This window comes from Artemia franciscana, chromosome 8 (genome assembly GCF_032884065.1).
Source record: "Artemia franciscana chromosome 8, ASM3288406v1, whole genome shotgun sequence".
NCBI classification, from domain to species: domain Eukaryota; kingdom Metazoa; phylum Arthropoda; class Branchiopoda; order Anostraca; family Artemiidae; genus Artemia; species Artemia franciscana.
Genome location: NC_088870.1, coordinates 24378926 through 24400519, shown reverse-complemented (window position 1 = coordinate 24400519; position 21594 = coordinate 24378926). Strand labels below are relative to the sequence as shown.

The 21594-nt window shown below is 34.2% G+C and overlaps 1 protein-coding gene across 4 annotated transcripts in view; it reads right to left on the bottom strand.

Moving 5' to 3' along the window:
• Window positions 1-21594, bottom strand: part of LOC136030176 (leucine-rich repeat flightless-interacting protein 2-like) — a 70857-nt gene that overhangs the window by 778 nt on the left and 48485 nt on the right. For 3 of the 4 annotated variants that reach the window (XM_065708916.1, XM_065708915.1, XM_065708913.1), the window contains 3 exons: window positions 21197-21382; window positions 17454-17533; window positions 6643-6747 (listed from right to left, as the gene is read on the bottom strand). In XM_065708916.1, coding sequence (XP_065564988.1) covers window positions 6643-6747; window positions 17454-17533; window positions 21197-21382 — 371 coding nt within the window. Of the gene's footprint in view, window positions 1-3130; window positions 3224-6642; window positions 6748-17453; window positions 17534-21196; window positions 21383-21594 lie in introns of all 4 variants that reach the window. The other variant, XM_065708914.1, reaches the window with a different exon arrangement.

The following is a 21594-nucleotide window of genomic DNA, read 5'->3' as shown; positions in this document are numbered from 1 at the left end:
CTCTCTTTGCCTCTACTTTAGGAGACTTTGACAATGCCATCATTGTTTGAGTATTTCTAAATTGCGGTCTTCATTATAAAAAAAATTTTATCACTGGCGCGACCGTCTTTGCTATTGTAAACATCACATTAGCTGGTTTCAGACTGCGAGTCGATACGAAAACTATGATCCTTAGATTAATGCTGACTTCAACTTTCTTTCAAGGTGGCTAAATCCGCAGAAACATAACTGAGAAGCACCACTAAATAGGAACGCATGTAAGGTACAACTGAAAGCAATTTTTCTTATAGTTTTTTTTTTCATCCCAATATATCCTCTGATTCTCATTCCAGAATTTTCATCCACGCTATAAGAAATAATCGAGGAACTAAGGCACAATGACACCATTATTCAGGATGGGACTGCGAATGATTATTCTAAATTTGTATAAAACCCATAATAGAAAGTTAAGTATGGGGATTTAATGAGATTCTAGAGGGACTTGCCTAACCAAAAATCATTTTTGGGGGTTTTAGCCTCCCCTAAATTGGCAAACTTGGTAATAATCACATACACCCATGTTAACAAGACGGTCAACTCAGAAGCAAAATTATTAACAATATTTTCAGAATGTTTCACGATTTTCACGAATGGACTATTTTTCCGTACATTCACAAGAGATTTCACGGGGATACCATAAAATGACATTAGGATGAACATTACAAAATAATTTTTTTTTTAAATTGGATGTCGATTGCTATGCAGTATATTAAAGGTCACTTAAATTATTTCATACTAGGACGGAGCTAAACATATTCTGTATGCACCAACTCCAAAACAAACTACAAAGATAATCGATGTGACAATTGTTCCATTCATATCCCTACACGTGTGGGACAAGATTTCTCTCAATATCTCATGGTCTCACAGTCGATAGGTAATGCATAGCAGATCCTTACTTTTATAAGTAATCTACTCAAGCATCAAAATACTTTCCCGTGCTTAAATTCAGTCATTTTCCCTTAGTGCTCGACGAATTGGATTTCAAATTTTCTATATTAATTGTGTTTAGAGAGTGCCGTTTTTTTCCTAAGCCGAGAAAACTTATTTAAAATTGATTTTTCTATTATAGAAACAATCATGGAATTAAAGTCAGCTTACACTTTGCCGATTCTGTAGTGAAACAGAAGAAAGGGGAAACAGAATCCATTATTTTAGTAGCATCAGCTTAGAAATTCTTGAAACTTTACCCCCGAAATTTTAGTTTTTTAGTTTTTTTTTTCGCGTGTTCTAATGATTTCAACTGAATAATATTCTCTTAAACTTCTGATTAACACGAAGTTCATTCTTTCCATGAGGAGTTTGTGCTTGTGATGTTCATATTTATTTTACGATTATGAGTTTCATAAAGGTTCCTAAAATTTTCATATTTATCCCTTTTTCTCATTTTTCTTAAAGAAAAGTGGAGGAATACTTGGGACTTCTGCTCCAAAATTCAAATTAGGGAAATAAAATTTGCATTCAGTTAATATTCGACACTCCCTCTCTCATTGAGCCACAATCATGGCATGTTCAATCGCAAGTATTGTCTTCTCACAAACTCTTTTTTCTTCCTCTTTTCACAACCAACCAAATATATATATATATATATATATATATATATATATATATATATATATATATATATATATATATATATATATATATATATATATATATATATATATATATATATATATATATATATATATATATATATATATATATATATATATATATATATATATATATATATATATATATATATATATATATATATATATATATATATATACAAATAAGTAAATTAGGGTTTGCTGAACGGAGGCTCCTATAAGTATGTTAGATAATCTCTCCTTTCCATACAGTTAATGTAAAATACATAATACAAAAAAAACCATAAGCTTAAGAATCATGCTAAAATGTAACAACATAATCCAAACAATACATTGGTATGCAAAAAATAGCACCCACGGTATTTCGAGGAAGAACTTAAAAAATAATCGTACAATAAACAATATTCAATAAATATTAGGATACTACAAATATTCTTAAACAAATAAAAAAAAACAAACAGTTTTTGGTGCGATTACGTAAAAAGTAAAACTTTGGAATACTTTTGGAAGTAAAGGAATGAACCAAGTCACCCAATTTAAAATTCACGGGAAATTTTTACTAAATTTCCATTCAGTATTAATAGTGGGATAGAAGGTTGGTGGAAGGGATTGTAGTATCACGAGTTAAAAAGACATTAAGGAATCTGGCTTCTTTTTAATATATTTGTTTTTCTTAATGGTTTTGTTATGTTTACGTTCTATCTTTTTCTGTTATGTTTGTTTTGTCTTTATATATATATATATATGTATATATATATATATATATATATATATATATATATATATATATATATATATATATATATATATATATATATATGCAAAACTTTAGGTAACTTTAGTTCTGATGGCATCAGACAATAGTCCTTGGCTATTATCTGTTAGATGACTTCGCTGGTTCTTCGTTAAATGCAAATCTCGCAGTATTTAAAATCAGAAAACGTTACATCAAGGATAACATTATTTGAAACTTTTTTTTCGTCTATCCAAATTTCGGAAAGGCTGAATAGCATGATTGAACATAGCTGATAGCACACAGCTGAAAGCTGAATAACATGGTTAACTAGGCTGGTTGAACTTGAAAATTCCTTATTATTTTTCAAAGTCAAAACTAAATCATTGGAATTCATGCACCCCCGTTCAAGCATACAAGAAAAACATAAAAAAAAGAAAGACAGAGAGAAAGAGACAGAAAGAGAGAGAGAAAGAGAGAGAGAGAGAAAGAGAGAGAGAGAGAGAGAGAGAGAAAGAGAGAGAGAAAGAGAGAGAGAGAGAGAGAGAGAGAGAGAGAGAGAGAGAACCATCTTTAACATAATTTTGTCGGTCAAAATTTGAGCTGTCAGAAAATTTGTAGGGTTTAGCTGTTTTCCCTAGTATATCCCGAGATATAATTTTAGTGTTATCCATGGTTAGCAGACATGCAACACAAACCAACCAAAACACATGCATATATATACGAAAACAAGAAGTAATAAAGCAAGCATTGTTTTGCTGACCAATTAGCGATAGTGAGTCAGTTTGTCATATTGACGCTGGAGCACTCGGCGTGCCGCATCGGCATCGTCGAATTGTTGACGCACATCTCGAAGCTAAACAGAAAATAGCAAAGTTAAGAATAATTGGAGAAAAGAGGATAGACTGTAATTACGACACACTATTTCGGTTTTTAATGTTAGTCTTGAACAAAACAAGAATATTGCGATGACTAGGCTTCATTAATTTTTAAATTTATCGTGTGATGTTTTTCGCAAAATGGGGACTCCTCCCCCTCCTTCCTTGTGAAAACACTGTGTCGATTTCTTTCCTCCGATTTATGTTCTGGATTCTATAAATTTTACTGAATCATATAAATCAATCCAAGAGGTTTTATTTACCCTTCTAGTTTTGGACGATATCTGGATTTGAATATATTGATGTTCAATATATTGGAATCGACATTTCAGAGCCGTTGTCAAGTCTGATAATCTTGTTTTCTGGTAAAACTAAATAATACAAGCTTTAGTTAACCAGAATAGAATACCGTGGCGTAAATTACAGTGTCAACTATTTCAAGTAAAATAAATAAATGACAACATCAGCTTTCAATTATGTATATATAAAAACAAGATATCAACAATACCCAGAGATGTGCTGAAGAGATAAATTAAAGAAAAATAAATAATGATTTCTGACATCACACAAGATTAGCAATGTGTCAATATTTTGCTAGAAATGCAGTTCCAACTTTCGGTGACAAACTGACCAGCCTTGGAAAAATCCTCCTACAAAATAATCGATTTAGCACACAATTTAACAAGTTTTGTACAATCTTCTAAAGATATCTATAAGAGCCACTGTTGTGAGCTTTATACCACTTACAGGGATCAGTCTTCCTTGGGACTGAATGTCTCCTCTTAAGAAACTTGCAAAAAAACTTGATAGCTGCCAAACGTGCCCTGCGTTGACAGGACATACTTCATCACGTAAGAGCCACAACCTCCCTTAAAACTGCTGAGACTGTCTGGCAGACTTGGACGGTGCTTCCATGTACAACGGGAGATTTTACCGGCTTCAATACTAATTCGTTCACTATTTTGCGTTTAGTTTTTTCTTTCTTCACTTCTTATTTTGTTTTACTGGATGAGAGTGAGCCTGAATATCAGGCTATTTTCAAAAAGGCGTGCAGCCTTTGGGGATAAAACGATGCCAACAGGTTTCAGAATTCCATGTCTAATGCAAATTCCACCTATATCCAAATTCAAAGAATTTATTTTTAGAGGATCAGTAACAGTTCCAAGGCTTTAGATACCTAATTTTTAGACATACGCCTAATGCAACATCTAAGTACTAATAATTTATGATTACGGAATTCGAAAACGAAATCCGTTTTCGCCAATGATCATTTTTGTGTACGGTACCCTTTATCTATGAAAAACAAAAATAAAAAAATTTGCATATTGGTTACTTTGCTATTGCTTAATTAAATTGTGATTGTTCTTAAACAGTCATAGTATATATAAAGAACCTCGCTCCTGATTCTCTGCTCTAGCATTCACCGGCATAATAGGAAGGAGGCCGGCGAAATATGCTCACATTTTACTGTGCCGCAGTTATGTTTGCTGCGTCAATTTCAATAATGAAAGAGCTCTGACCTTGTGAAAAGCGTCATTGTATGATGGTAAAGTTTGTCAAGGGATTTTACAGGAAAAAGTGCCTTGTCTTTGTATAAATAGTCCCTCTTCTTTCTTTTATATATTTGCGGCGAGCTAACTCTCAAATCACAAAAACGGAAAACTTAATCCTCTTTGAAAAATATACCATTAAATGGTATTTGGAGTGCAAGGTTGGTGATGAAGGCAACCCTTTCAACGAGCCTACAAGGCTCGTTGAGAAGGTCACAATATATTTTGCTTGGTGTCCCCATTATTTTGGAAGAAACAAATGATTATATAACCGACTGAATTCAATGACAGAAGTAGCTAGAATCACCTCTAAAAAAGAGAACTATGCAATTAATTTACCATCTGCTTTAAAACTGCCGATACCAGTGGCTCCTGAAAATGTAGCACTGAGTGGTAAAGAATATGGAGCCAAACACCTAGAAGAAAGAAGGAGATATGGATGCCGGTGCAGCAGTTCATGTCCCCTATGAATCAGATAAACCACATGTTTTCTTCTCAAGTGGATCCCAACGACTTAATTCGTGATTCAAGTTTTTCGAAGTAACCGGCTGAGCTTCCAGCTTCCCGGTTAAAACTGTCTATTTACCGTGATCGCTCATCTCCCCAAAGAAGGTGATATGGTTTTAGGTAATGACGTAGAATTCATTATGGACTCTCATTTGTAAAGCCGAATTTTTATTATTGGCTTTTTCAGGCAAAGTCGGCCGAGTGAAAAAAAGTCACCAGATTTAGATTTTTTTTGCCTTAGTTGCTTTTAGAGGCATAAAAACCATCAAAGGAGACTGAAACTAACAGAATGAGAACAGTGCTTCCTTCTCTTCCGGTAGCTCATGCAGTTAAAAGGAAGGAATTATACGGGAACTTTAAGCAGCTACTTACTCACATACAAGAGGAGAACAATAAATGGCACGCATGTGGAGATACCAAGATTTATCCAATTTTTCTCGGTTTATAGCTCAGATAAATAAAGTACTGCTGCTTTATATGCAAGTGGGAAGACATAGACAGATAAACTCACGATCTGGGAAACAATGGCCTGCTTGGGGAGAACCACTACCTGAAGAGAAGAATAAGGAGAATCCTCTTGCTGATACAAAAATGTTTATCTACCTCCGTCGCATATTAACTTGGCTCTCATGAAAAATATTGCGCAAGACATGGATAAAACACCATTCAGACTCGTGTATTTGCGAAATAAATTTTTCAAGAATCGGTGAAGTAAAAATTTAGGAGGGAATACATAGAGGGTTACAAATAAAAGAACTACTGTTTGATTTCATTTCTATGATTTATTGAATGTTGCTAAGAAGAACAGCACCGCTGTCATCCATGATTGTTTGTAGAGGCAACCAAGAGGCAGAAAACTGTTGCATACAGAATAAAGTATTTCACTCAAGATACACTTCCTGTACTAGCGCTTGGACTTTCTCCAACAGAACATTAGTGCCACTAGTGACGAATGTGCAGAGCAGTTTACCCAAAACACTTTTCAAATGGCAAAGGACAATCAAAAGAACTTGACCACTGGCGTGTTGTCCAACTATTGCTAGACATGATGAAGAGATGCTGCAAAGGCAAAATGCTCTAGGAAATCAGGACAAAAATACAATTAGGTTTATTCACTTTTCTTTACTCTAATGTTGCTCATTTATTTAAAAAGCTGCTGGCGCAGACTTCCTTTTTCCCCTTCTTCCATAAACATACAACAACATAACAATCAGGGTGACATACTTATTTAAACTAACCAGTTTTGCTTAGAAACTTAGGTTGATACAAAATCTGAAATTTTTTGCAGACTTTTTGAGTAATAACCGCTTTAAAACAATAATTTAAGAAAAAAGCAGTACCTCTCTTTGGAGCTTCCTTTTCTCAGCTTTTAGGTCATCTTCCACCTGTTCTGCAGCTTCCGCAGCGGTTTTATACCTCTGTACCTGAGATTCCAGCCTGGAAACCTAAAAAAGTACAGATCAGAATATCACAGCAAAAGAAAGCAAAAAGCGAAGCAAATCATTGCGATGAGTCGAGACTTTAAGTTCGTAAAATCCACATATAAAATTCAAGACAAACACATTTCTTTTATGCGCAAAATATTTGTATTATATATATATATATATACATATATATATATATATATATATATATATATATATATATATATATATATATATATATATATATGTATATATCATGAAAAGAGAAATCACCAATGCAACATATATATATATATATATATATATATATATATATATATATATATATATATATATATATATATATATATATATATTATATATGTATGTAACTATATATAGAGTGGCGAAACCCTATATAGGCCAGTGTATTCTCCTGATGAGCCCTTATGTTGGGTGTTGCCTCTGAATTATTTGTCTATATTATTTTTTCTATTGTTCGGTAAATGACGACTTATACTTATTGACGACATGACTGCCTGTCCATGGATTATTCTTTACGGTTGATTGTGTGTGGCTATACTGTTTGACCTATGTGATTGTATGGATGAGTAGGGTTAAGGCCTCATTCAAGTGCTGGTCTATATTAATCACTAATTTAGGAAAACAGTCTTCCTTTTCTCCTTCTGTCTCTTTTTTTTTTTTTTTTTTTTTTTTTTTTTTTTTTTTTTTTTTTTTTTTTGTGTTTGTGCTGTAGCATTGGTGATTTCTCTTTTCATGATATATATATATATATATATATATATACTAGCTGTTGGGGTGGCGCTTCGCGCCACCCCAACACCTAGTTGGTGGGGGCGCTTCGCGCCCCCCCCCCCCCAAGCCCCCCCGCGCGCGTAAGTCGTTACGCGCCATAATAGTTACGTGCCATTGTAGTTGTGTCCCTATGTCCCACCTGTGAATATAGATATATATATATATATATATATATATATATATATATATATATATATATATATATATATATATATATATATATATATATGGTTTTAACTACGTAAAACTTGCGAATATACAACATTCTTTGCTGTCCCATTGTCTTTGCATATAAATAGATTGTCAGGTTTACCGACTCTTGAACATGCAACATATAATGGTCCATGGGAAAACAATCTGTATTCAGATCTATACCTCATGATTCTAATGATTGCCCTTGAGCTTTGTTGATGGTGATTGCTAATCGACCATTCCCTGTCCCGGTGTCCCGGTCGTCATTTATATCCCCCTGTTTCCCCCGGTGTCCCCGTTGTAGTTGTGTCCCTGTGTCCCGGTCGTCATTTATATTCCCTGTGTCCCGGTCGTCATTTGTATCCCGGTGTCCCGGTCTGTATATACATTCGTTTTTTAGTTTTTTTTTCTCCTTTATTTTTTTCCTTTTTTTTTTCTTTTTTAGCTTATTTAGATTTTTAGATTTTTTAGTTTTTTTATTAGTTTTTAGTTTTTTTTTCTTTTTAGTTTTTTTGTCCCGGTCGTCATTTATATCCCCCTGTTTCCCCCGGTGTCCCCGTTGTAGTTGTGTCCCTGTGTCCCGGTCGTCATTTGTATCCCGGTGTACCGGTCTGTATATACATTCGTTATTTTTTTTATTAGTTTTTAGTTTTTTTTTGTAGTTTTTGCCTTTTTTTAGTTTTTTCAGTTTTGACGTCACCTGATCCAGTTTTTTCAGGTGACGTCACCTGATCCACGATCCACAGATCCACAGACAACTTATTTTTATATATATAGATAGTTTTTTTTTTTTTACTTATGTCCTGGTCGTCATTTATACTCCCTGTGTCCCGGTGCTTTGTTGATTGCTAATCGAACATTCCTTTTGTCCTGGTCGCTTTCTCTTTGAGTGTCGTCATTTATTTTTTTCTTTTTTAGTTCTTTTAGTTTTTACCTTTTTTAGTTTTTTTTAGTTTTTTAGATGAAAATTTTTTTTAGTTTTTTCCTTTTTTCTTTTTAGTTTTTTATTGGTTTTTACCTTTATTTTAGCTTATTTTTCAGTTTTTTCCTTTTTTTTAGTTTTTTTTTTTTTTTATTTTTTTTTAGTTTTTTACCTTTTTTTAGTTTTTTTAGTTTTTTAGCTTTTTTACTTTTTTTATTAGTTTTTAGTTTTTTTTGTAGTTTTTGCCTTTTTTTAGTTTTTTCAGTTTTTTTTTTAGTTTTTTATTGGTTTTTACCTTTATTTTAGCTTATTTTTCGGTTTTTTTCCTTTTTTTAGTTTTTTTTTAGTTTTTAGTTTTTTTAGTTTTTTACCTTTTTTTAGTTTTTTTAGTTTTTTTAGTTTTTTATTTTTTTATTAGTTTTTAGTTTTTTTTGTAGTTTTTGCCTTTTTTTAGTTTTTTTAGTTTTTTAGCTTTTTTATTAGTTTTTAGTTTTTTTTGTAGTTTTTGCCTTTTTTTAGTTTTTTTAGTTTTTTAGCTTTTTTATTTTTTTTATTAGTTTTTAGTTTTTTTTGTAGTTTTTGCCTTTTTTTAGTTTTTTCAGTTTTGACGTCACCTGATCCAGTTTTTTCAGGTGACGTCACCTGACACATCCACAGACAGACAACTTATTTTTATATATATAGATATATATATATATATATATATATATATATATATATATATATATATGTATATGTATATATATATATATATATATATATATATATATATATATATATATATATATATATATATATATATATATATATATATATATATATAAAAATAAGTTGTCTGTCTGTGTGTCAGGTGACGCCATGTTTCTGTGTCGACTGACGTCATGTTTTCGACTGACGAAATTACGAAATTACATTGGGACACAAATGACGACCAGGACACCGGCACATAGGGAATATAAATGACGACCGGGACACTCAAAGAGAAAGCGACCGGGACACAAAGGAATGTTCAATTAGCAATCACCATCAACAAAACACCGTCAACAAACCATCACAAATGACGACCGGGACACAGGGAGTATAAATGACGACCAGGACATAAATAAAAAAAAAACTAAAAAAAAGGTAAAAACTACAAAAAAACTAAAAAGAAAAAAACAAACTAAAAACTAATAAAAAAACTAAAAAAGCTAAAAAACTAAAAAAACTAAAAAATAAAAAAAAATAAAAAAAGGAAACAAAAAGAAAAATAAAGGAGAAAAACAAAACTAAAAAAATAAAAATAAAAAAAAAAACTAAAAAGAAAAAAGAAAAAAAACCTAAAAAAACTAAAAAAATGTAAAAACCAAAAAAAAACTAAAAAGAAAAAAAGGGGAAAAATACAAAAATTTATTTCATCATTTACCATTTCAAAAACGAATGTATTTACAGACTGGGACACCGGAATACAAATGACGCCGGGACACAGGGAATATAAATGACGACCGGGACACAGGGACACAATTACAACGGGGACGCCGGGGGGCACAGGGGGATATATAAATGACGACGGGGACACAGAGAATGTTCGATTAGCAATCACCATCAACAAAGCTCAAGGGCAATCATTAGAATCATGAGGTATAACTAAAAAAAACTAAAAAAAAGGCAGAAAACTAAAACCTAAAAAAAAAGACCAATTCAAAAACGAATGTATATACAGACTGGGACACCGGGACACGAATGACGACCGGGACACCGGGACACAAGGAATATCAATGACGCCCGGGACCCTCAAAGAGACAGCAAAGAATGTTGTATATTCGCAAGTTTTACGTAGTTAAAAACATATATATATATATATATATATATATATATATATATATATATATCTATCTATATTCACAGGTGGGACATAGGGACACAACTACAATGGCGCGTAACGACTTACGCGCGCGGGGGGGCTTGGGGGGGGGTGCGAAGCGCCCCCACCAACTAGGTGTTGGGGTGGCGCGAAGCGCCACCCCAACAGCTAGTATATATATATAACTATATGCGGGATCATCAAAATGATCCATATAAATGAGGATAGAACGCAATTCTGCTTAACTATTGATTTAGTACGAAACCAGCTAGTAACCTCATTTCCTAGCTTAACCGCAGCAATGTTATTCTCATAGATACACTTATGAACTTAATGAAGTTATCTGGTATACGATACAAGGATAGGACCTTCTCTATATCTCTTCTACCAGCTGAATCAAATACTGGCCCATAATCTATAAACAGAGGACTAAAGGGGAATTTAACAACTCAGGCACTACTCAGATACTATTCTAAGAGTGAAAATTTGATCGACACGTCGTCTACACTTCCTGCTACCACACTGTTATTCTCTTAAAACTTTATTTATAACATCTTTAAAAGCAAAAAGTTTCATCATACAAAGTAATTCGCTTCCTATGGAAACCAGACTACTGCCTCCACACTCACTCTCATTACTTTTCTTATAGAGGGGTTTAATTTTTTTTTCTCAAATCGCTAGGTACTTCCTCTTTTTCAAAAATCACATTCATAATCTTCAGTAGCTTATCTCTAACCTCGTAAATCACCACCTAGATCGTTATACATGCCAAATTGCACCATATGGTCTGTAACCATAACTGTTTGCTTCGTTTTCCTGCACCAAATTTACCTAGGCCACGACACCATCTATCCCTATTTCTACCAGCCTGAGCATTAAACTCCACTAATAAAAATACCGCATTTCTGCCTAGGACCCTGTCTATTTGTTTTCAAACCTGAGCATTAAAATTCCCTAATAAAAAAGCTGTATTTCTGCCTGGCACCCTCTCTATTTATTATTTAGCTGTAAGTAAAATTCATCTCAGTCACTTCTATCTCCATCAGTCGGTTCTCAGTCGGTTCTATAGTGGCATATACTAATAAGGCTGATCCCCTGCACTTTTTTGTCATAAAATGAGCGACTAGCATTCTAAACCTAAGTAAGACTTGGCAGGTTCCTTATAAATCATGAGCCATACTTCTGCCTGTCCACCCCAGCCTTCCTGCCTGAGTAAATAAGTTCTATATCGCCTAATTTCAGTTTTAAGTTTTCCTGGCATCAATAACGTGACGTCTATCTTTTTACCACTGGCCTTAAAAGGGACATTTTCAAGGACTATCGGATACCCGCTTATTTTCATTTTGTCAAATATTGGGATGATAATGTTGAACTAGATCAGTGGAACAAACCAATCTTTTTGTTGTACAGAAAAAAGACAAGACTGATTGCAAAGCGCATGAGCAGATATATATTTCTGAGCATTCGAAAATTTCTTTACATCAACAACAACGTTGCTATGCCAGAAAAGTCACTGCTGAAAAATTTGAAGGTCTTTTTGTCGGCGCACTGGGATTAAGCCGAAACCCTCTCAATGGAAGGTCGACAACGAAGCAGTACAATCCTATGAAGCCAATCAAAAAAGAGATCATAAATGGGATATTTGGCCTGCGTGAGTAGCCATATCTATCTGTTTGAAGTCTGTCAAGGCAAGAAAGATGATACTGCGGCAAATCAATCTCACTTCTAGCATGGTGAATGTGTGGTAGTCCATCTGATTGCACTTCGGACCCCAAAGCCGAATTCTGTCTGCTTCAGCAATTATTTTATTACTATTTAATCAAGAAATGAAAGAGATAAAAGCCTGCAGCAAACCAAATTACACCACTTTCCAGAGTTCTGCGAAGGCATTTCTTTGAGAAGAGGAAAACTTAATCGCAAAGTCTCTGATTCTGAAACATCTATTTTCAACTGCATGAGAATAAATATGAATATCTTTCATTGACTCCACAGAGGTAACTAGTATTCGCAGAAGGGAAAAAGGACAATACTAAGATCAGAATTGCTCCTCCAATTGTTTAAGACTACAATACCAATATGGTGAGGGGTGCTAATCTTGCAGATTTGCTACGAGGAGCCTACGGACAACAGGCAATGTTACAAAATAAAGGCCCTGAAACTAGCAGAAAAATGATTACTGAAACCAAAAAACCAGGTAATAAAGACAATTTTGTCACCATATGAAAACCACTGTTAATACACGATTTTTTTAAAGTTTTACCAACAAAGCTTGTTTTTAGAACTGGACTTTAAGTAAAAATATTTTATCGTATTTTTTTTTTTAAATTACACAGACCTGCCAAACTAAAGTTTTTGAAAAATACAAAAGAAGTCTCAAGAGTTATATGTTATTTGGTGTACTGATTTCAGAAATGACGTTTTTCCCATCACCTCATGATTTTGGATAATCGACATCGATATCTTTCAATAAAACGATGTTTGAAAAGCATTTCCTTGAAATTTTTTACATTTACTACTTGATAACAGAGTTTTAATCTATTTGAATACATGCAAAATCATCAATTCTGCGTCAGATAAGTTGGATTTTTCAATGATAGATTGTTGTTTTTTTATTAGTTTAAGATAATAAAAACTACTCTTGCCAGATCGCATGAACTGCCTCTTATCGAAAGAAAAACGAGGTGCTCGTTTGAGTTGAAACATTTTACATCATACTGTGGTACAGACTCTGAAAGAATACCACCCTTATACTATTTTAATTTGTTACATTAGAGTAGCTTATATAAAACAGACAATTAATCAAAGGAGCAAATATAATTTATTTACATATTATGTATATTTTACATGACTTATACATGTAATTTATAGATGTATATATATATATATATATATACTAGCTGTTGGGGTGGCGCTTCGCGCCACCCCAACACCTAGTTGGTGGGGCGCTTCGCGCCCCCCAAGCCCCCCTGCGCGCGTAAGTCGTTACGCGCCATATTAGTTAGGCGCCATATTAGTTACGCGCCATTGTAGTTGTGTCCCTGTGTCCCACCTGTGAATATAGATAGATTTATATATGTGTTTCAAACTACGTAAAAATTGCGAATATACAACATTCTTGGCTTTCCCATTGTCTGTCCATATACAAAGCCGTATGTACTAATAATGACGTCATATGCAAACGCTCTTTTTACAAACAAACAAACATGCATACACACAACTCGTTTTTATATAGATAGATAGATAGATAGATACAATACAAATTAACTACGTAAAACTTGTGAATATACAACAGTCTTCGCTGTCCCATTGTCTGTGCGTATAAATAGATTGTCAGGTTTACCGACCCTCAAAGATGCAACATACAATTGTACATTGGTAAAGCAATCTGTATTAAGATCTATACCGCATTTTTCTAGTGATTGCCCTTGAGCTTTGTTGATGGTGGTTGCAAATGCTAATCGAATTGGGAATTGCAATCTTTTAAATTGAAAAAGCAAATCCGTTGGAATCATGGGAATGCGAGGAATAAGAACAGCCTCACCCTCATAAGGCCCTGTCAAGATTGTGGCATCTATTAGGTTTTCCATTGTTTTTTTTTTACGGCAAGTCGTCATTTATAACTGCATCTCGCAAATGAATGTATTGTTCAGAGCGGAGCTTGGTCTGATTCAGGCGGATATATAGCAAACGTTCTGATTCAATTTTAGCATACATATCCACGACAAATTGGTGAAACAATTCACGGCATTTTAAAATATAATTTTCTTCATCCTGCCGAATCATTAGTCTATAGGAATAATAATGCATTGCACTGCATTTCTTATTCATTTCTTTGTTAGTGGCTGGATTCATCAATTTAATATTAAAGTGATAGCCGTCGGCTCCATCCCAAAAAATGATAGGATATTGTAGGGCATCGTAGCATCGATGAGTTTCAGCAATTCTTAACAACTGAGCGTTTCGCTTATGTAGAATAATATCTCGAGGTAAAAAGTGATCACCGACCATAACAATTGCCACTTCGTCGATAGTCGGAGCATTGTATCTACGCACATGTTGGCCAGGAGGCGTTTTGTCAGTGGAAATAACAATTTTATGAGTATCAGTAGGCATCAAATCGATGGCTGTTTTGAACAGACGCACTAAATTATTATTTTCGTGGAAAAGATGTTGCAATTGGGAAACGATTGTCCTTTCAACGTTGGGAGAAATTTCGCAACGTGCATTCAATTCAGAATTTCTATCACTGATGAAGTACAATTGTAAAAATTTATGATTCTCGCCTGAGAATGGTAGAAGGGACCCTGCTTTATGATAAATTTGCCCTTTTACTTTGAAAGTAGACATAAATTGATCTGGATTTTCGATTTGGGCTCCAAACGACGTCATTTGGAAACATGAGTTGTATTGTCTGATTTTTGACAAAAAACGCTTAGATTCTGACGTAGTTCCAGTAAGGAAAGTCTTCAATGGCTCTGGTGGTGCAGCCAATAGAGGAAGTTTAACTTTTCTTGAGGCGCAACACATTCCCATTGTTTCACCATTGAATTTCAAGGCCTTGCAATAGGGACAAATTTTAGACATTGTCCCGATTTGAACACATCTACTCAAGCTATAATCATCGACTGGGTTGTACCTGAATGCCAGGCGATAACTTTCAGATTGCTCTGATTCCTCGGCACGCTTTCTTTTCTTACTTTCTCTATCAGCAGCAAGCCTGATTTCTTGCTGTTCTTGTAATTCCTCGGCACGCTTTCTTTTCTTACTTTCTCTATCAGCAGCAAGCCTGATTTCTTGCTGTTCTTGTGATTCCTCGGCACGCTTTCTTTTCTTACTTTCTCTATCAGCAGCAAGCCTGATTTCTTGCTGTTCTTGTAATTCCTCGGCACGCCTTCTTTTTTCACATTCTCTTTTAGCAGCAAGTCTGCTTCTGCGTTGCTCTGGTAGTTCCTCGGCATGCTTTCTGTTCTTTCTTTCTCTATCAGCCTCAAGCCTGTTTCCCTGCTGGTCTTTTGATTCCTCGGCACGCCTTCTTTTTTCACTTTCTCTTTTAGCAGCAAGTCTGCTTCTGCGTTGCTCTGGTAGTTCCTCGGCATGCAGCCTCAAGTCTGTTTCCCTGCTGGTCTTTTGATTCCTCGGCACGCCTTCTTTTTTCACTTTCTCTTTTAGCAGCAAGTCTGCTTTCGCGTTGCTCTGGTAGTCAGCAGCAAGTTTTTTGGCATAGACTCTTTGAGCATCTTCATCAGTCATTGTAAACTTAAACATTAATAGATTTCTACGCGAACATATGTCTTATATAACTTGAATGACGTCACCTTCAAAGCAAAAATGACGGCAACTAATTTCATGACGTCAGCCGAAACATGACGTCACCTGATCCACAGATCCACAGACAGACAGACAACTTATTTTTATATATATAGATATATATATATATATATATATATATATATATATATATATATATATATATATATATATATATATATTTATATATGTGTGTGCGTATATATAGCCTGCGTTCTTTTCTCGCTGAATCTAAATTCTTAGATTATTTATCCTTTATAAGCTTCTGTACCAACATAGATTTCTTTTTTCAGCTTGACTTCGGATAAATCTGGATTTCTTTTTGCTCATGCATTTGAAACAATTGCCGTCTTTAAGAGTGGCCATCTTTGGAATTCTTTATTTTCTTTACAGAAGGCAGAGTCTTACCAATCTGACTATTTCTTTTTTTTTCGAATTCCCTACCAATAATCATAGCGGTTTTTGACTAATACCATTCCATCTTTGAATTTGGCTTTGAAAAAAATGTTCTACAATCTAAAACTCAACTTTCAGTTGCCTCTTTCAAAAGGCAGAGATCTACGCTATAGTAAGACCATTAAGTTGAACCTCAGAAAGGAGATGAACTGAAACACTTTTCGAGAGCTTGTATTCGTTATTGAAGCCCTGACCTTCTGAATTTTTCGATTCTGAAGATTGCGGAGAGATGACTGTCGATTCAGTTGAAAATACAGAGAGTGTGCTTATGGATCGTGCAATGTTATCAAGATGAAAAAAATTAGCTTTGATACTTTGGGTTTTACCCAAGGACAAGGCGGGAACAAAAGTAACAGTTATCTGAGGGATTCCCTATCATAAAGCATCCTTTGAGCCACTTTACCGACTGAGACTAAGATTTAGCAGAAAGGTATTTCAGCAGAGGATTTCAGTGGATGTCATGTCAGTACTTTCATCAACTTTCAGTAGCTATATCCTTTCATTTATTTTATTCATCTCATTTATGTATTTTAAAAATGGAACCAGTTGAAGCGATATGCTTTGTGCTGCAAGGTTACCAATGATGTATTTTTTGTTGTTGAGTCACAAAAATGTTGACGATATATCCCCTTCCCCATACGTGACACTCCTGCTACCATATAAGCTCACTCATCGAGTGTCCTCAAGAGGTTAGCAAACCAAGATAAGGACATGAGATAAGGATTCATGCGTTGGTGTTGGTAGCGTGGCGGGGATGGAGGACGTAACAGTGGGACGGGATACAAAAAGGACGGGGTTTTTAGTGGGTTTCACCAGATTAGGTTATGATGATTAGGCAAAGAAGAGAATAAGTTCAACCCACAAAATCAAATTTTTTATTATGACAGATATGTATCCAGTAACGGGGATTACATGACTGTCGAACACAGACGATCCTGGCGTACGTAAAGAATATTACTGACTAAGAGAGGATAATAAAAAGACACACAATGTAAAGTTGAAAAATTATAATCGCTCCACTGACCAATCTTATCTTATCTAATCTTAGAAACAAATAATCATTGCTGCACTTTGACTGGAATATGGTTAATATCAAATTCATCTAAACCGCGCATTTAAGCTAGAATTTTTAATGGTGGGCTTAAACTAGAGGAGACTTGCAACTGCTTATGCCTCTTATCATAAATCAGTTTCAAATATCTAAAATCTTACGTTTGCTTGCAAAGTGGCTACTTCTTGTTCGGCTTTTTGTAGCTTGAACTTGTACTCGTTTGTTTGCTTGGCAATTTCCCCTGAAAGAAAAATATTGTTCAAAATATTCAATGGATAATGGGAGTAAAGAAGAATGCTCTTGGCTTACATGACTGTCGAACACAGACGTTTCTGGCGTACGTAAAGAATATTACTGACTAAGAGAGGACAATAAAAAGACACATAATGTAAAGTTGAAAGATTATTATCCCTCCACTGACCAAACAGTTCGGTCCTATCGGAAGCTAGTTCAGTCTCAGAGCAAGTAGAACTAAGCAAGGTTTTATCACCAGCAAAAGAAATGGGCTGAGCAGCTGAAATAATATCAATCAGCCGCTGATGTTCTGTAGAGCTACAGCCTATTAAGGTCCTTAACAGAGGATTCGATACTGTCCTAAGAACAGATCTTTCAGATTTTCCATGAGTTGGTGTCGACCAGATAATAGAAGAAGAACCACAGAATATGCGTGTGTCCTATGTATCTTCTTTGATTTCAAGTCTTGTGCTGAAAATTATCTAAACAAGACTAAGCATGATCAAACTTAGCATATATATATATATATATATATATATATATATATATATATATATATATATATATATATATATGGTGCTATATATATATATATATATATATATATATATATATATATCTATCTATCTATCTCTCTCTATCTATCATCTATCTATCTATCTATCTATCTATCTATCTATCTATCTATCTATCTATCTATCTATCTATCTATCTATCTATCTATCTATCTATCTATCTATCTATCTATCTATCTATCTATCTATCTATCTATCTATCTATCTATCTATCTATCTATCTATCTATCTATCTATCTATCTATCTATCTATCTATCTATCTATCTATCTATCTATCTATCTATCTATCTATATATATATATATATATATATATATATATATATATATATATATATATATATATATATATATATATATATATATATATATATATATATATATATATATATATATATATATATATATATATATATATATATATATATATATATATATATATATATATATATATATATATATATATATATATAAAGGCAATCTGACCTTTAGAAAGAGGAATAGGGATCAGCAGCGTTATTGTTTTTGGCGAAAATGAAACGGCCAATTCTCTAGCTATATGGTTCATCTTTTCAAAAATTGCTCGGTCCAAAAAGCCAAAAGAGAATCGGCTCGTCAGTCAATCCCTCGCTTCTCAGGCAATTTCCAAGCAGAGAAGTACAGAAGAACTCGCTCAAATCTTAATTAACTCCACATCTTCTCCTATTGAAATCGCTTCTACTAAGGCAGAGACTAAACAAAAATGGGTCACCAGAGACTTCTGATCAAGAAGACATCTTGTTTGCTTAGCATCTCGACACGACTAGGCTACGGATGGACTCTTCGAGGCAAATGCGAACAACATAAGCAAATTAAGTGTTGCGCACGTAGCAACAATTATTATCAGGGTATACGGGGAGGGGGTTCCTGTCTCGTTGAAAAAGAGACGAAGACCACGATGAAATAATTCTGCTCGGCTAGAATTTTGGAGTGACTGCTTTTACGCTTACCCAGAGCAAAAATAAATTACATGCATGCATCTCTCAGTGCCTGCAACTTTAAAGTGCCCAGTGAGAGAGCATTTATCATTGCTGGACACTTTACGCGAAAGTAGTGCTCATGAATGACAGCAAGATCACTTGAAGTTCAAATGTTTTAAGTGATTAATTGCAATTTATGCAGTCTCTTTGTATATCTAGTCTTTTTTAATAATCTATATCATTATATGTTTATTTGACTCTCGTAAACCCAATGAAAAAGAAAAAAAGAAATATCTGTGAAAACAGCCGTTTTAAAGTAGAAACAAGTCGTTTCAGTTTTTAGGTAAAAAAAAAAGAAAAAGAGCAAAAACGTTGCTGACCCCTATTCCCCTTTCTAAAGGTCAGATTGCACACACACACACACAAAAAAAAACACTAGGACACTAACTCTTATTTCCTATCAAGTTTGGTTGTGATCTGACAGCGGTCCCCGAATTAAAAAAAAGAAGCCAAAATGACACAACAAATGCTCCTTCTGACCAAAGCTTGGCTGAGATACAACAAACGCATCACTTTACTGTTCTGATGACACTCATATAGCCACTGACCCCACCCCCCTTTTTCCCTCCGCAACAAAACTTACGTTTGGTCCTAATTTCCATAAGATATAACCGAGACGTGAGCTCTTACTTCTCACCACGTTGCATATGGATCCAACAGTCACTTCTGGTGAATCACCAAATGACAAGAATTTAGGATCTTCCTTGCCCAGACAGGCTGGAGCAAGTACAAATTCCCAAATTCTGGACCCTTCTCCCTACCCCCACCATCTATGAGCCGGAAAACAGCTAGATTTATTTTAAGTCTTATACTAGGCCAAAGCCTTATATGCACCTGAAATTTCAGAAAACTCGGTGAAAATCGAAAAAAAAAACAAAAAAAAACAGGAATCTAGGATTTGTGGGGCTGACTCTAGATATTCCTATTTTGTTAATAGTTTAACCTGGTTTCTTATATTACATTCCTAAATGCAACATTTTGAAGGAAAAGGGGCAGGATTTAGCGGAATCTTGCCGATTTCTCAAAAAAGAAAACGTAGATACTTTTGTGTTGAAATACTTTTTGCGTCCAGAAAAGTAAGGTTTATTTTAAGCACAAAATTCGAAATAGCTTTTCTTTGAAGTGACGATGAGTTTTTTAGTAAGAAACTTGAAGGAGAAGCTATAGCTGGGTCTATCTTTACGCATTTGATTTTAAAGTTTACTTTGTCATTTATAAAAGACTTTTCTGAATTATTGTAATCCTATGATCTCTCCTCGCAAAGAAAACTGGTTTTTTATATTGCGGTTTTCCACAAAACACAGCACGTGGAAACACAGTGTAAGAAAGATACTGCCGTGTGGCTTTACTATAGACAAATGTAGTTGATTAATACTTGAAGACACGTCTTACATACTTAACTTTCGGCCAAAAGACAATCGAAATAGATGTCAGAGAGAAGACAAGCTTATCCCCCCCCCACCAAAAAACCCAACCAACCCTATTTAACGTTACCATAAAGCTAACTGTATCCAGTTACAACAAAAAATATTAGTTAAATTTATTCGATTAATTGTTATTCTTCACTTTTACCGAAAGGACACAATTAGTATATTTGTGTAATAAAAAAAACAAAAAACAAATCTATTATTGTAGCTAGGAATATCTTAAGATAACAAAAAGTTTGAAATAAAAGAATCTGTCAACTTCGAAAACGTTTCCTACTGGAACCAAAGAAAATGAAGGTTTTTAATGAAAATCCAAATTTCTAACAATAGAAATTAAACTCGACACAGTTGAATTTTTCTAGTTCCTCTAGGTAACACTGCAAGCTCAATGATGCTAGTATTTTTTTTTACACCCAAATACCCATGGTGATCACGATTCACTTCCATTTAATTCTCTATTTTTTTTTTATCCATTTCAGTTTTACGATTTGTTAGCTAAATTAAATATCATATCAAAGCTGGACGAAGCTTATCCAAAAGTGACGTAATTTTGTCACAGTATCGTATTTGAATTATGTTATCGAGAACAGAAGCCGAAAATCAGCCACGTTCGGACATGAGCCTTATGAGACAAAAAAGAAAACTCTTACTTTGCATCTCAATAGGATCCGAGTCAACGCCATTTGGGATGGTTGGGGCAGCCGTCGCAAGGGCTGCAGCAGCGAGACGCTTTTGCTTCAAATGACTAGTCCTCTCTTCTTCGAGTTCCAAGCGAAGACGGCGAACTTGATCTGATAAATCTCGCTTTTCTTCAGTTAACCGTCGTATTCTTACATCTATGAGAGAAATAATTGACTCAGGTAAAATAATTAGGGAATAAAAGAAAAGTTAGTCTACAAAAATGACACAAAGCAATCGAATGGAAAGGAGGAATATTGTCGCTACAGCTTAGGAAGTATATGAATTTAACATACTAGCCATGCAATTTCCTTTTAAAGTAATTCAGAAGTTCGTTGAAAATCGCCAAAAAAAATAGAAGGAAGAATGA